Consider the following 13,326-nt stretch of genomic DNA (forward strand, 5'->3'; position numbering starts at 1 on the left):
TTACAGAACTAAACAAAGATATAGGTTGTGCCACTCTAAATATTATGAGGGAGGTTCCTGAATTCAGCTTGCTTTTCACTATTCCATTGCTCTGGGTAGAAGACATGCAATATCTATACAATTCCAGCTGATCCTGAGCAGTTATGTACAAATCCATATCTCAAAATGCATAGAATAGAAAATAATGCATTTAGCTCAATAGAGTGTAGAGTTGAATTTTGCTGAAAACTACTATATGTAAACCATGTTATTTTACTTGCCATATGATTTACAGTAGTATGCAACCAATTTTATCAGTGTGCTACAAATTTTCCAGGAGTTGCTTTCAGTAACTCACCTTTTGTACGCAATGGAACATTAGCGTTTACAGAACTAAACAAAGATATTGGCTGTTCCACTCTAAATATTATGAGGGAGGTTCCTGAATTCAGCTTGCATTTGAGTATTCCATTTCTCTGAAAGTGTGCATGCAATATCTATACAGTTCCAGCTCACCCTTACTTATGTGCATATCCTTAACTAAAAATACATAGAATAGAAAGTAATGCATTCAGCTGAAATTTGATGAAAACTACTATCTAACTTGATGTATACATTATTTTACTCACCATATAATTTAGAGTAGTATGCAAGTAATTTTATGTGTGCTACCAATGTTGGACTAGTTACTTCCAGTAACATCACCTTTTGTACACAATGGAACATTAGCGTTTACAGAACTAAACAAAGATATTGGCTGTTCCACTCTAAATGTTGTGAGGTAGGTTCCTGAATTCAGCTTGCATTTGAGTATTCTATTGCTCTGTAGTATACATGCAATATCTACACAGTTCCAGCTGATCCTGAGTAGTTATGTACACATCCTTAACCAAAATGCATAGAAAACAAAGTAATGCATTCATCTCAATAGTGTGTACAGTTGAATTTTGCTGAAAACTACTGTGAGCTAACTTGATGTAAACATTATTTTACTTACCATATGATTTAGAACAGTATGCAACCAATTTTATCAGTGTGCTACCAATGACCGAGAGCTGACTTTCAGTTTCATTACCGTTTGTACACAATGGAACATTTGCGTTTACAGAACTAAACAAAGATATTGGTTGTGCCACTCTAAATATTATGAGGGAGGTTCCTGAATTCAGCTTGCTTTTCACTATTCCATTGCTCTGGGTAGAAGACATGCAATATCTATACAATTCCAGCTGATCCTGAGCAGTTATGTACAAATCCATATCTCAAAATGCATAGAATAGAAAATAATGCATTTAGCTCAATAGAGTGTAGAGTTGAATTTTGCTGAAAACTACTATATGTAAACCATGTTAGTTTACTTGCTGTAAGAAGAGAAAGGGTTAAGGTTAGACTGTGCTAAGATCTAAGCTTACAAAACATATGCTGACACATTGCTAAATAAGGATATAAGATTCTTGTAAAACTGTATAGGTACAATCTGTACCTTGTGGTAATCATGAAGAACTAAAAAGGAGTCATTAAGCTAGGAGCTGAGAGCGGAGGTGGATGAAACAGATGGGGATAAGCTGTACTCTTGTGGCTAACTCCAAGGCCGATGAGTGTTTGAAAACTTGGCAGACATGGCTCTGCGGATGGCTAACTCCAAGGACAGAGGATATGAGAAAATGTGTATGTGACCCCCGAAATGTACAAGCCTGTGGGGAGGGGGAGAGTGGAGCTGACTATGAATAATTGTAGGAATGATACAGCAACTGAGGGACACGTGATAACCTACTTGAAACTGTATAAAAGGAAATGAAATGTAATGCTCTGGGCTCAATACTGCTGGAGCAGTTTTGGGTCCGACTCTGCAGACTCGTGAAAAATAAAGCTTTGCCGCTTTGCAGTTTGCTGAGACTCATGGTGTGAGTTATTTCTGACAGCTGGGGGTCTCGTCCGGGATCCCCACTCCGGTCGTGGAGGGCGAGAGGAAGGACATCGGAGAAGGTGCACCCTGCCGAGTTCGGCAGTCCCTGATTCCTTGCTCGTCGTCTGAAACGGCTTGAGCGAGTGAGATCCGGACAGCGCAAGGCGGCAAAGCAGGGAGGAAAGGAGACGGTTCTACGGCACACCGGGTAAGTGAGACTAGCTAACTGAGATCTAGGTGGGTGTGACCGGGTAAAGTAGGTGTGACGACACCTAGAGTAAAAAGAACCGGGCCGGGAAGGGAATAATGGGAGGGGGAAGCTCAAAGGAAGAGGAGCCGGAGAGTTCGGGTTTGTTCCCGAAGGTACCTCCTGATAGCCCCCTCGGTAGAATGTTTGCAGGATGGGGATATGGACGAACAAAGGGAAAGCAGAAAAAGAGAATGGTAGAATATTGCAAATTATGGTCCAAACAGCCAATAAAAGGGTCCTCGGTATGGTGGCCACCATTTGGGTCAGATGAGGATTGGGTTAGACAGGCCTTAAACATATATGTAAACTCTAAACCAAATGTGAGAGAGGAAGAAAATGAGTATGCCTCTTGCTGGGTTCCCGGACCAGGAGACTCCGCAAGAAGTTTTAAACTAGAAACTAAAACTAAGGAGGAAGAGCCTCCTTGGGAAGTGTTGAATCATCTACCTCCCCCTTATGTTCCCCGGCCCCAGCAGCCCGAACAAGCTGCTAGTGCTCCGCATCCGGATGATCCGCAACGGCAGGCGGAAGAGGAGAGAGAGAAAGGAGAAGGGGAATGCCGGGGAACCTAAGTTTCCCCTGTTAAACCCGAACTGGGATAAGCAGACCGGAGAAGGTCAAGGAAACATGAGAGACATGAGGGAATTCCTGATAAAGGGAATAAGACAAGCGGTCCCCAAGGGTCATAACTTCACTAAGGCGTTCGGAAGCCACCAGAACCCCGATGAGACCCCAACTGACTTCCTGGATAGAATTCGGAAAAATATGCAACAATATGCGGGGGTAGACCCGGAGACAGAGGTGGGACAACAGCTAATTAGGGTAGAATTTGTATCGAAAGCCTGGCCAGACATTCGGAAGAAACTAGAGAAGATAGAGGACTGGAATTCAAAACCCTTGAGTGAATTACTGCGAGAAGCGCAGAAGGTGTTTGTAAGAAGAGACGAGGAGAAACAGAAAAAGACCGCTAGGATAATGGTTCAGACAGTGCGGCAGGTAACCACGGAAAACAGGGAAAAGAGGGGAACGTGGTCAGACCGAGGCAATGGCCAAGAACCAGGAAGGAAAACGCGAAGGACTCTAAGATGCTTCCACTGTAACGAGGAAGGACATTTTAAACGGGAATGTCCTAAGTATCGGCGAGAGGTCAGGTCATATGCCATGATGGAGGACGAAGACTAGGGGGGTCGGGGGTTCCTACCCTTGGGGAGAAGAAACTATCGACAGGAACCCCTGGTAAATCTGAAATTAGGTCCCCAAGGGTCAGATACAACCTTTATGGTAGATTCGGGTGCTGAAAGATCCAGTGTAATCCAGATACCTCCCGGCGCCCGAACAGGAACAAGAGTAATGAAGGTATCCGGTATCGGAGGAAAAACGATACAAGTGTCCATTGTGGACAATGTGGAAGTCGGATATGAAGATAGGGCAACCAGGCAAGACCTTCTCCTTCTACCCTCCGCAGGATTTAACCTATTAGGAAGGGACCTGCAAGTGCAACTGGGCATTGGAACAGTGCCGATCAATGGAGAAATAATAGTAAAATTATTCGCATTAAAAGAAGAGGACGACCAGAAAATAGAGCCTGAGGTGTGGTATAGAGAGGGAAATAGGGGAGGATTGAACATCAGCCCTCTACAGATCACCTTGCTACCGGACGGTCGCCCAGTAAGGAGGAAGCAGTATCCCATTGCGATGGAAGGAAGAAAAGGGCTGCAGCCGGTAATTGAAGGGCTGATCGCAGATGGACTGCTGGAAGAATGTATGTCGCCATATAATACTCCCATCCTCCCGGTGCGAAAACCGGACGGGACTTATCGGATGGTACAAGACCTGCGGGGTCTAAATGCAGTAGTCCAGACCCGATACCCGGTAGTACCCAACCCGTACACCCTGATGAGTAAAATCTCCCCTGACCATGAATGGTTCAGTGTAATAGATCTAAAAGATGCTTTCTGGAGTTGCCCGCTAGAAGAAAGCAGTCGGGACATGTTTGCGTTTGAATGGGAAAATCCTACAACAGGGCGGAAAAGACAACTCAGATGGACGGTCCTGCCGCAAGGATTCACTGAGTCACCTAACCTATTCGGGCAGGTCTTGGAGCAAGTACTAGCGGAATTCCAATGTGCTCCAGAGAACCAACTGCTACAGTATGTGGATGATTTATTACTATCCGGGCCAACACAGAAAGGGGTGCAGGAAGATACCATCAGATTACTGAACTTCCTAGGGAAAAAGGGGCTACGGGTCTCCAAGAAAAAGTTACAATTCGTGGAAAAGGAAGTAAGGTATCTGGGACACCGGGTCAGTAAGGGACAGCGAAGCATTACCCCAGAAAGGATAGCTGGAATAACAGGGATGTCGCTACCTCGTACCAAGAAGGAGATACGACAGTTCCTGGGGTTAGTGGGGTATTGTCGAATCTGGATTGAGAATTATACTCCCCTGGTGAAATTTCTGTATGATAAACTCGGGCAAGATGAGCAAACAGTAAAATGGACAAAGGAAGAGGAGCAAAAATTCAACTATATCAAGGGGCAATTGATCCGTGCTCCGGTGTTAGTCTTGCCAGCCCTGGAAAAACCATTCCAGCTGTACGTCAACAATGCCGAAGGAATGGCCCAAGGGGTACTCACCCAACTAAGAGGAGGAAAGCGGCAACCCGTGGCTTTCCTGTCAAAAATGTTAGACCCGGTATCGCGTGGATGGCCCACCTGTATCCAAGCAGTGGCAGCGACAGCGGTATTGGTAGAGGAAGCCCGGAAACTAACCTTTGGAGGGAAGATCACAGTGCATTCTCCCCACTCGGTCAGCACCCTACTAGCCCAGAAGGCACATCGGTGGCTCACTGACTCCCGCATTCTAAAGTACGAAACTATACTGATGACCGGAGAAGACCTAAACTTCGCAAAGGATTCCAGTTGCAACCCAGCCCAGTTCCTCTATGGAGGACTAGAAGAAAAGGAGTCAGAACACGACTGTATTGAATTGCTGGACTTGCAAACAAAGAGCCGGGAGGACTTACAGGAAGTTCCCCTGGGAGAAGGACAGGAATTGTATATAGATGGATCCTCACGATGTATTGATGGAGTACGGCACAGCGGATATGCCATCATTGACGGAGAGACTGAAAGAATAGTGGAGTCCGGGAGATTACCGGGAAACTGGTCGGCCCAGTCATGCGAATTATACGCACTCCAGAGGGCTCTGAGGATATTGGAGAAGAGGATCGGAACAATATACACTGACTCTAAGTACGCCTATGGGATAGTACATACCTTTGGGAAGATATGGAAAGAAAGAGGACTGATAACGGCCAGAGGAAAGGGACTGGCACACGAGCAAATGATAAGTATGACATTGGAAGCCCTGGCCCTACCAACTGAGATTGCGGTAGTACATGTACCCGGACACCAAAAAGGATCAACACCTGAAGCAGTAGGGAACCGTCTAGCCGATGGGGAGGCCAAACGAGCAGCCGTTGAAGACCCGATCCAACTCCTGACCTTGATACCAGTGAGGGAAGGACTTACTAAACAACCTATGTTTACCCAAATAGAGATTGATAGCATGAACCAACTAGGAGCCCGAAAAGACACTGATGGTAAATGGACGGTCCCGGATGGGAGACAGGTACTAAATAAGGAAGTAACCCGTAACATCCTCCAACAGTTGCACCATCAAACCCACTGGGGAGTACAGGCCATGTGCGACACAATTCTGAGGGACTATGTATGCAAAGGAATATACACACTGGCCCAGCAAGAGATAACTGGATGTCCGACGTGCCAGCGGATAAACAAGAAAGTGATGCGATCCACTCCAAGAGGTGGCCAGCCACTGGCCATGAGACCGTTCCATAGAGTCCAGATCGACTTTACCGAACTACCCTCAGTGCAGAGATGGAAGTACCTGTTAGTAATAGTGGATCATTTTACCCACTGGGTGGAAGCATACCCGACCACAAAGGCCGATGCGCCTACAGTAGCCCGAATACTACTAGAAAACATAATCCCCAGATATGGGATCATGGGGTCCATAGACTCGGACAGAGGGACACACTTTGCCTCCAAGACGCACCAGTTGATTTGTGATGCATTGAGTATCCAATGGAAATACCATACCCCGTGGCATCCCCAGAGTTCGGGACGGGTGGAAAGGATGAACAGTACCTTAAAGGCGCAATTGACCAAATTAATGCTAGAAACCAAGTTACCTTGGACTAAGTGTCTCCCCATCGCCCTGTTAAGAATCCGAACAGCACCCAGGAAGGATATAGGAATCTCCCCCTATGAAATGCTGTTTGGACTCCCGTATTGGAATAAGGTAGAAGGGTACCCCACGCTACAAGGGGGTGATATTTTTATAAGGAACTATTTACTGGCACTATCTCGTTCCTTTGCAGAACTGCGGAAGAAGGGTCTCTTGGCCCAGACTCCGCCGCTCGACTTTGCTTTACATCAGATCGTGCCTGGAGATTGGGTTCTGGTACGGACCTGGAAGCCGGAGAAGTTACAACCACAGTGGGAAGGCCCTTTCCAGGTCCTGTTAATCACCGAGGCGGCCGTACGAACAAAAGAGAAAGGGTGGACCCACGCATCCAGAATAAAGGGACCAGTTAAGCCTGAGGGACACACGGAGTGGACCTGTGTTCCCAGTGAAGAACCGTTGGTGGTGAAACTGAAAAGGCAACAAAAATGAACTCAATGTGGACTGTTACATTATTGACTGTAATATATTTAATTCTGTATGTGGGAAAAATAGAAGGGAAATGTGACAAGTGTAGGAACCGAGTTTTGGAGAAAGGAAAAGAACGACCCGGGGCCCTTGTGTCACATTCACATGTAAATGACCAATGTTATGAAAAAGAAAAAGAGGAATGTGAAGAGGGAGGAATAAAATATACCCTGAGAAAGAACAGGGGATACCCCGGTGGATCAGTGAGAGAAGAAAAAGGAGAAGGGAGAAGTTGGAGTGTACGAGAAAGTACATGCCCTGAGACAGAATGGATATGTGAAAGGAAAGAAAAAGGAAGGGCAGAGTTTGGTGGAGTCAGAGAAGAATGGGGAACCTATGGAAAAACAAGACCGGAAATGAAGGAAAACCTGTTTATAGACTTAGCAACTCGAATAGCTACAAGTTTAAATGTAAGTGACTGTTGGGTTTGTGGGGGACCCCACATGAGCGAGCAATGGCCATGGATAGGTGAGAGTTTGAGTGTGTGGGAGCTATTGGCTCATGATTGGGATAAGAAAAGGACTGGGAGGACGCAAGAATGGAAGTTAACAAACTATCCGGAAGGACAAGTATGTGTAGAAAGAAAAGGGAAGGTGAAAGTAGGAGAAAGCCCATGTCAGAGTATAAAGTTGGCTAAAACAAAAAATAATGCCACTTGGTGGCCCGAGGAGCCGACTTGGTACATAACTAAAGGGGCAAAGGACAATAGTACGGCTATGGGAAACAATTCGGGAATCTGGAATTGCAGTGGGCATAACCCGTACGAAGGAATTCCCAGTGTTTGGAAAGCCTGGCGGAAAGCAAAGAAAGGAGGATTTGTTCCAGAAGGTCTGTTCTGGATTTGTGGGAATCAGGCATACACCAAATTGCCGAAAGGATGGGGAGGAGTTTGTTTCTTAGGCCTTATAAGGCCAGAGTTCTTCCTCCTACCCCAGGATGAAGATAGGGAATTGGGAATCAAGTTATTTGACTCACTGAGAAGGGAGAAGCGGGAGATAAAGGTGGGAGAATGGGGCGACGAGTGGCCTCCAGCACGCATCATTGAATATTACGGACCAGCAACTTGGGCCCAGGATGGGTCATGGGGTTACCGAACCCCGGTATATATGTTAAATCGAATAATACGCCTACAAGCTGTAGTAGAGGTGATCACCAACCAAACCGCATTGGCTCTGGAATTGCTGGCTGAGCAGCAAAGCCAGATGAGAACAGCCATATACCAAAATCGATTAGCATTGGATTACCTATTGGCCTCCGAGGGAGGGGTCTGTGGAAAGTTCAATCTGACAAACTGTTGCCTAAAGATAAATGATAATGGAAAGGCAGTGTTGAAAATATCCGACAAAATTCGGAAGTTGGCCCATGTGCCAGTACAAACTTGGAGATCCTTAGGGAACCTGAGTTGGCTGGATAGTCTGCTGGGAGGAAGCTGGTGGCGAATAGCCCTGTTAATATTAGGCGGAATACTCATAATGATAATCATATTACCATGCTTAATACCCTGCTTGAGAGCATTAATAACGCGAGTAGTAGTACAGGTAATGCAGCCAGGGAACCCAGCTGACCCGGCTAAAATGCTGTTGCAACGAGGCAGGGAACTGAAAGAGTGGAATCCCTGGACAAATCCTTAGCACACTCTAAAAAGAAAAAGGGTGGAATTGTAAGAAGAGAAAGGGTTAAGGTTAGACTGTGCTAAGATCTAAGCTTACAAAACATATGCTGACACATTGCTAAATAAGGATATAAGATTCTTGTAAAACTGTATAGGTACAATCTGTACCTTGTGGTAATCATGAAGAACTAAAAAGGAGTCATTAAGCTAGGAGCTGAGAGCGGAGGTGGATGAAACAGATGGAGATAAGCTGTACTCTTGTGGCTAACTCCAAGGCCGATGAGTGTTTGAAAACTTGGCAGACATGGCTCTGCGGATGGCTAACTCCAAGGACAGAGGATATGAGAAAATGTGTATGTGACCCCCGAAATGTACAAGCCTGTGGGGAGGGGGAGAGTGGAGCTGACTATGAATAATTGTAGGAATGATACAGCAACTGAGGGACACGTGATAACCTACTTGAAACTGTATAAAAGGAAATGAAATGTAATGCTCTGGGCTCAATACTGCTGGAGCAGTTTTGGGTCCGACTCTGCAGACTCGTGAAAAATAAAGCTTTGCCGCTTTGCAGTTTGCTGAGACTCATGGTGTGAGTTATTTCTGACACTTGCCATATGATTTACAGTAGTATGCAACCAATTTTATCAGTGTGCTACAAATTTTCCAGGAGTTGCTTTCAGTAACTCACCTTTTGTACGCAATGGAACATTAGCGTTTACAGAACTAAACAAAGATATTGGCTGTTCCACTCTAAATATTATGAGGGAGGTTCCTGAATTCAGCTTGCATTTGAGTATTCCATTTCTCTGAAAGTGTGCATGCAATATCTATACAGTTCCAGCTCACCCTTACTTATGTGCATATCCTTAACTAAAAATACATAGAATAGAAAGTAATGCATTCAGCTCAAATTTGAAGAAAACTACTATCTAACTTGATGTATACATTATTTTACACCATATAATTTAGAGTAGTATGCAACTAATTTTATGTGTGCTACCAATGTTGGACAAGTTACTTCCAGTAACATCACCTTTTGTACACAATGTAACATTAGCGTTTACAGAAATAAACAAATATACTGGCTGTTCCACTCTAAATGTTGTGAGGTAGATTCCTGAATTCAGCTTGCCTTTGACAATTCCATTGCACTGAGTAGAAAACATGCAATATCTATACAGTTCCAGCTGATCCTGAGTAGTTGTGTACACATCCATATCTCAAAATGCATAGTAAAAAAAGTCATGTCTTCAGCCCAGTAGTGTATATTTGAATTTTGCTGAAAACTACTGTGAGCTAACTTGATGTAAACATTATTTTACTTACCATATGATTTAGTGTAGTATGCAAACAATTTTATCAGTGTGCTACCAATATTCCAGGAGTTACTTTCAGTAGCTCACCTTTTGTACGCAATGGAACATTAGCGTTTACAGAACGAAATAACGATATTGGCTGTTCCACTCTAAATGTTGTGAGGTAGGTTCCTGAATTCAGCTTGCATTTGAGTATTCCATGGCTCTGAGCAGTATTCATGCAATATCTATACAGTTCCAGCTCACCCTGAGTAGTGATGCACACATCCTTAACTCAAAATGCATAGAATAGAAGGTAATGCATTCAGCTCAATCGAGTGTAGATTGAAATTTTGCTGAAAACTACTATGTGCTAACTTGATGTAAACCTTATTATTTTACTTACCAGACGATTAGAGTAGCATGCAACCAATTTTATGATGTGCTACCAATGATCGAGAGGTGACTTTCAGTTTCATTACCTTTTGTACACAATGGAACATTTGCCTTTACAGAACTAAACAAAGATATTGGCTGTTCCACTCCAAATATTATGAGGGAGGTTCCTGAATTCAGCTTGCATTTGAGTATTCCATGTCTCTGAAAGTCTGCATGCAATATCTATACAGTTCCAGCTCACCCTTACTTATGTGCATATCCTTAACTAAAAATACATAGAATAGAAAGTAATGCATTCAGCTGAAATTTGATGAAAACTACTATCTAACTTGATGCATACATTATTTTACTCACCATATAATTTAGAGTAGTATGCAAGTAATTTTATGTGTGCGACCAATGTTGGACTAGTTACTTCCAGTAACATCACCTTTTGTACACAATGGAACATTAGCGTTTACAGAACTAAACAAAGATATTGGCTGTTCCACTCTAAATGTTGTGAGGTAGGTTCCTGAATTCAGCTTGCATTTGAGTATTCTATTGCTCTGTAGTATACATGCAATATCTACACAGTTCCAGCTGATCCTGAGTAGTTATGTACACATCCTTAACCAAAATACAAAGTAATCCATTCAGCTCAAACGAGTATAGATTGGAATTTTGCTGAAAACTACTATGTGCTAACTTGATGTAAACCTTATTATTTTACTTACCAGAGGATTAGAGTAGCATATAACCAATTTTATGATGTGCTACCAATGATCGAGAGGTGACTTGCAGTTTCATTAACTTTTGTACACAATGGAATATTTGCCTTTACAGAACTAAACAAAGATATTGGCTGTTCCACTCTAAATGTTGTGAGGTAGGTTCCTGAATTCAGCTTGCATTTGAGTATTCTATTGCTCTGTAGTATACATGCAATATCTACACAGTTCCAGCTGATCCTGAGTAGTTATGTACACATCATTAACCAAAATGCATAGAATAGAAAGTAATGCATTCAGCTCAGTAGAGTGAACAGTTGAATTTTGTACACAATGGAACATTAGCGTTTACAGTAACAAAGATATTGGCTGTTCCACTCTAAATATTATGAGGGAGGTTCCTGAATTCAGCTTGCCTTTCACTATTCCATTGCTCTGGGTAGAAGACATGCAATATCTATACAATTCCAGCTGATCCTGAGTAGTTATGTACACATCCTTAACCAAAATGCATAGAATACAAAGTAATGCATTCATCTCAATAGTGTGTACAGTTGAATTTTGCTGAAAACTACTGTGAGCTAACTTGATGTAAACATTATTTTACTTACCATATGATTTAGAACAGTATGCAACCAATTTTATCAGTGTGCTACCAATGACCGAGAGCTGACTTTCAGTTTCATTACCGTTTGTACACAATGGAACATTTGCGTTTACAGAACTAAACAAAGATATTGGTTGTGCCACTCTAAATATTATGAGGGAGGTTCCTGAATTCAGCTTGCTTTTCACTATTCCATTGCTCTGGGTAGAAGACATGCAATATCTATACAATTCCAGCTGATCCTGAGCAGTTATGTACAAATCCATATCTCAAAATGCATAGAATAGAAAATAATGCATTTAGCTCAATAGAGTGTAGAGTTGAATTTTGCTGAAAACTACTATATGTAAACCATGTTAGTTTACTTGCCATATGATTTACAGTAGTATGCAACCAATTTTATCAGTGTGCTACAAATTTTCCAGGAGTTGCTTTCAGTAACTCACCTTTTGTACGCAATGGAACATTAGCGTTTACAGAACTAAACAAAGATATTGGCTGTTCCACTCTAAATATTATGAGGGAGGTTCCTGAATTCAGCTTGCATTTGAGTATTCAATTTCTCTGAAAGTGTGCATGCAATATCTATACAGTTCCAGCTCACCCTTACTTATGTGCATATCCTTAACTAAAAATACATAGAATAGAAAGTAATGCATTCAGCTGAAATTTGATGAAAACTACTATCTAACTTGATGTATACATTATTTTACTCACCATATAATTTAGAGTAGTATGCAAGTAATTTTATGTGTGCTACCAATGTTGGACTAGTTACTTCCAGTAACATCACCTTTTGTACACAATGGAACATTAGCGTTTACAGAACGAAATAACCTTATTGGCTGTTCCACTCTAAACGTTGTGAGGTAGGTTCCTGAATTCAGCTTGCATTTGAGTATTCCACGGCTCTGAGTAGAAGAAATGCAATATCTATACAGTTCCAGCTGATCCTGAGTAGTTATGTACACATCCTTAACCAAAATACAAAGTAATGCATTCAGCTCAAACGAGTATAGATTGGAATTTTGCTGAAAACTACTATGTGCTATCTTGATGTAAACCTTATTATTTTACTTACCAGAGGATTAGAGTAGCATATAACCAATTTTATGATGTGCTACCAATGATCGAGAGGTGACTTTCAGTTTCATTAACTTTTGTACACAATGGAATATTTGCCTTTACAGAACTAAACAAAGATATTGGCTGTTCCACTCCAAATGTTGTGAGGTAGGTTCCTGAATTCAGCTTGCATTTGAGTATTCTATTGCTCTGTAGTATACATGCAATATCTACACAGTTCCAGCTGATCCTGAGTAGTTATGTACACATCATTAACCAAAATGCATAGAATAGAAAGTAATGCATTCAGCTCAGTAGAGTGAACAGTTGAATTTTGTACACAATGGAACATTAGCGTTTACAGTAACAAAGATATTGGCTGTTCCACTCTAAATATTATGAGGGAGGTTCCTGAATTCAGCTTGCCTTTCACTATTCCATTGCTCTGGGTAGAAGACATGCAATATCTATACAATTCCAGCTGATCCTGAGTAGTTATGTACACATCCTTAACCAAAATGCATAGAATACAAAGTAATGCATTCATCTCAATAGTGTGTACAGTTGAATTTTCCTGAAAACTACTGTGAGCTAACTTGATGTAAACATTATTTTACTTACCATATGATTTAGAACAGTATGCAACCAATTTTATCAGTGTGCTACCAATGACCGAGAGCTGACTTTCAGTTTCATTACCGTTTGTACACAATGGAACATTTGCGTTTACAGAACTAAACAAAGATATAGGTTGTGCCACTCTAAA

The 13,326-nt window shown here is 42.4% G+C and overlaps 1 protein-coding gene across 1 annotated transcript; it reads left to right on the forward strand.

Annotated features, from left to right (window-relative positions):
* The first annotated feature begins 1,347 nt into the window (after positions 1–1,347).
* On the forward strand, positions 1,348–9,059 carry LOC140714057 (endogenous retrovirus group 3 member 1 Env polyprotein-like). Its single transcript, XM_073024752.1, has 2 exons — positions 1,348–2,093; positions 6,541–9,059. The coding sequence occupies exon 2, from the start codon at positions 6,833–6,835 to the stop codon at positions 8,501–8,503; it is 1,671 nt and encodes a 556-aa protein (XP_072880853.1). The 5' UTR covers positions 1,348–2,093; positions 6,541–6,832; the 3' UTR covers positions 8,504–9,059.
* Positions 9,060–13,326: the final 4,267 nt, after the last annotated feature.

This window comes from Hemitrygon akajei, chromosome 21, assembly GCF_048418815.1.
Source record: "Hemitrygon akajei chromosome 21, sHemAka1.3, whole genome shotgun sequence".
NCBI lineage: Eukaryota > Metazoa > Chordata > Chondrichthyes > Myliobatiformes > Dasyatidae > Hemitrygon > Hemitrygon akajei.

What these genes read in the sequence shown, in the direction of transcription:
- LOC140714057 (XM_073024752.1), top strand. Translation starts at nt 6,833, where the DNA reads ATGAACTCAATGTGGACTGTTACATTATTGACTGTAATATATTTAATT.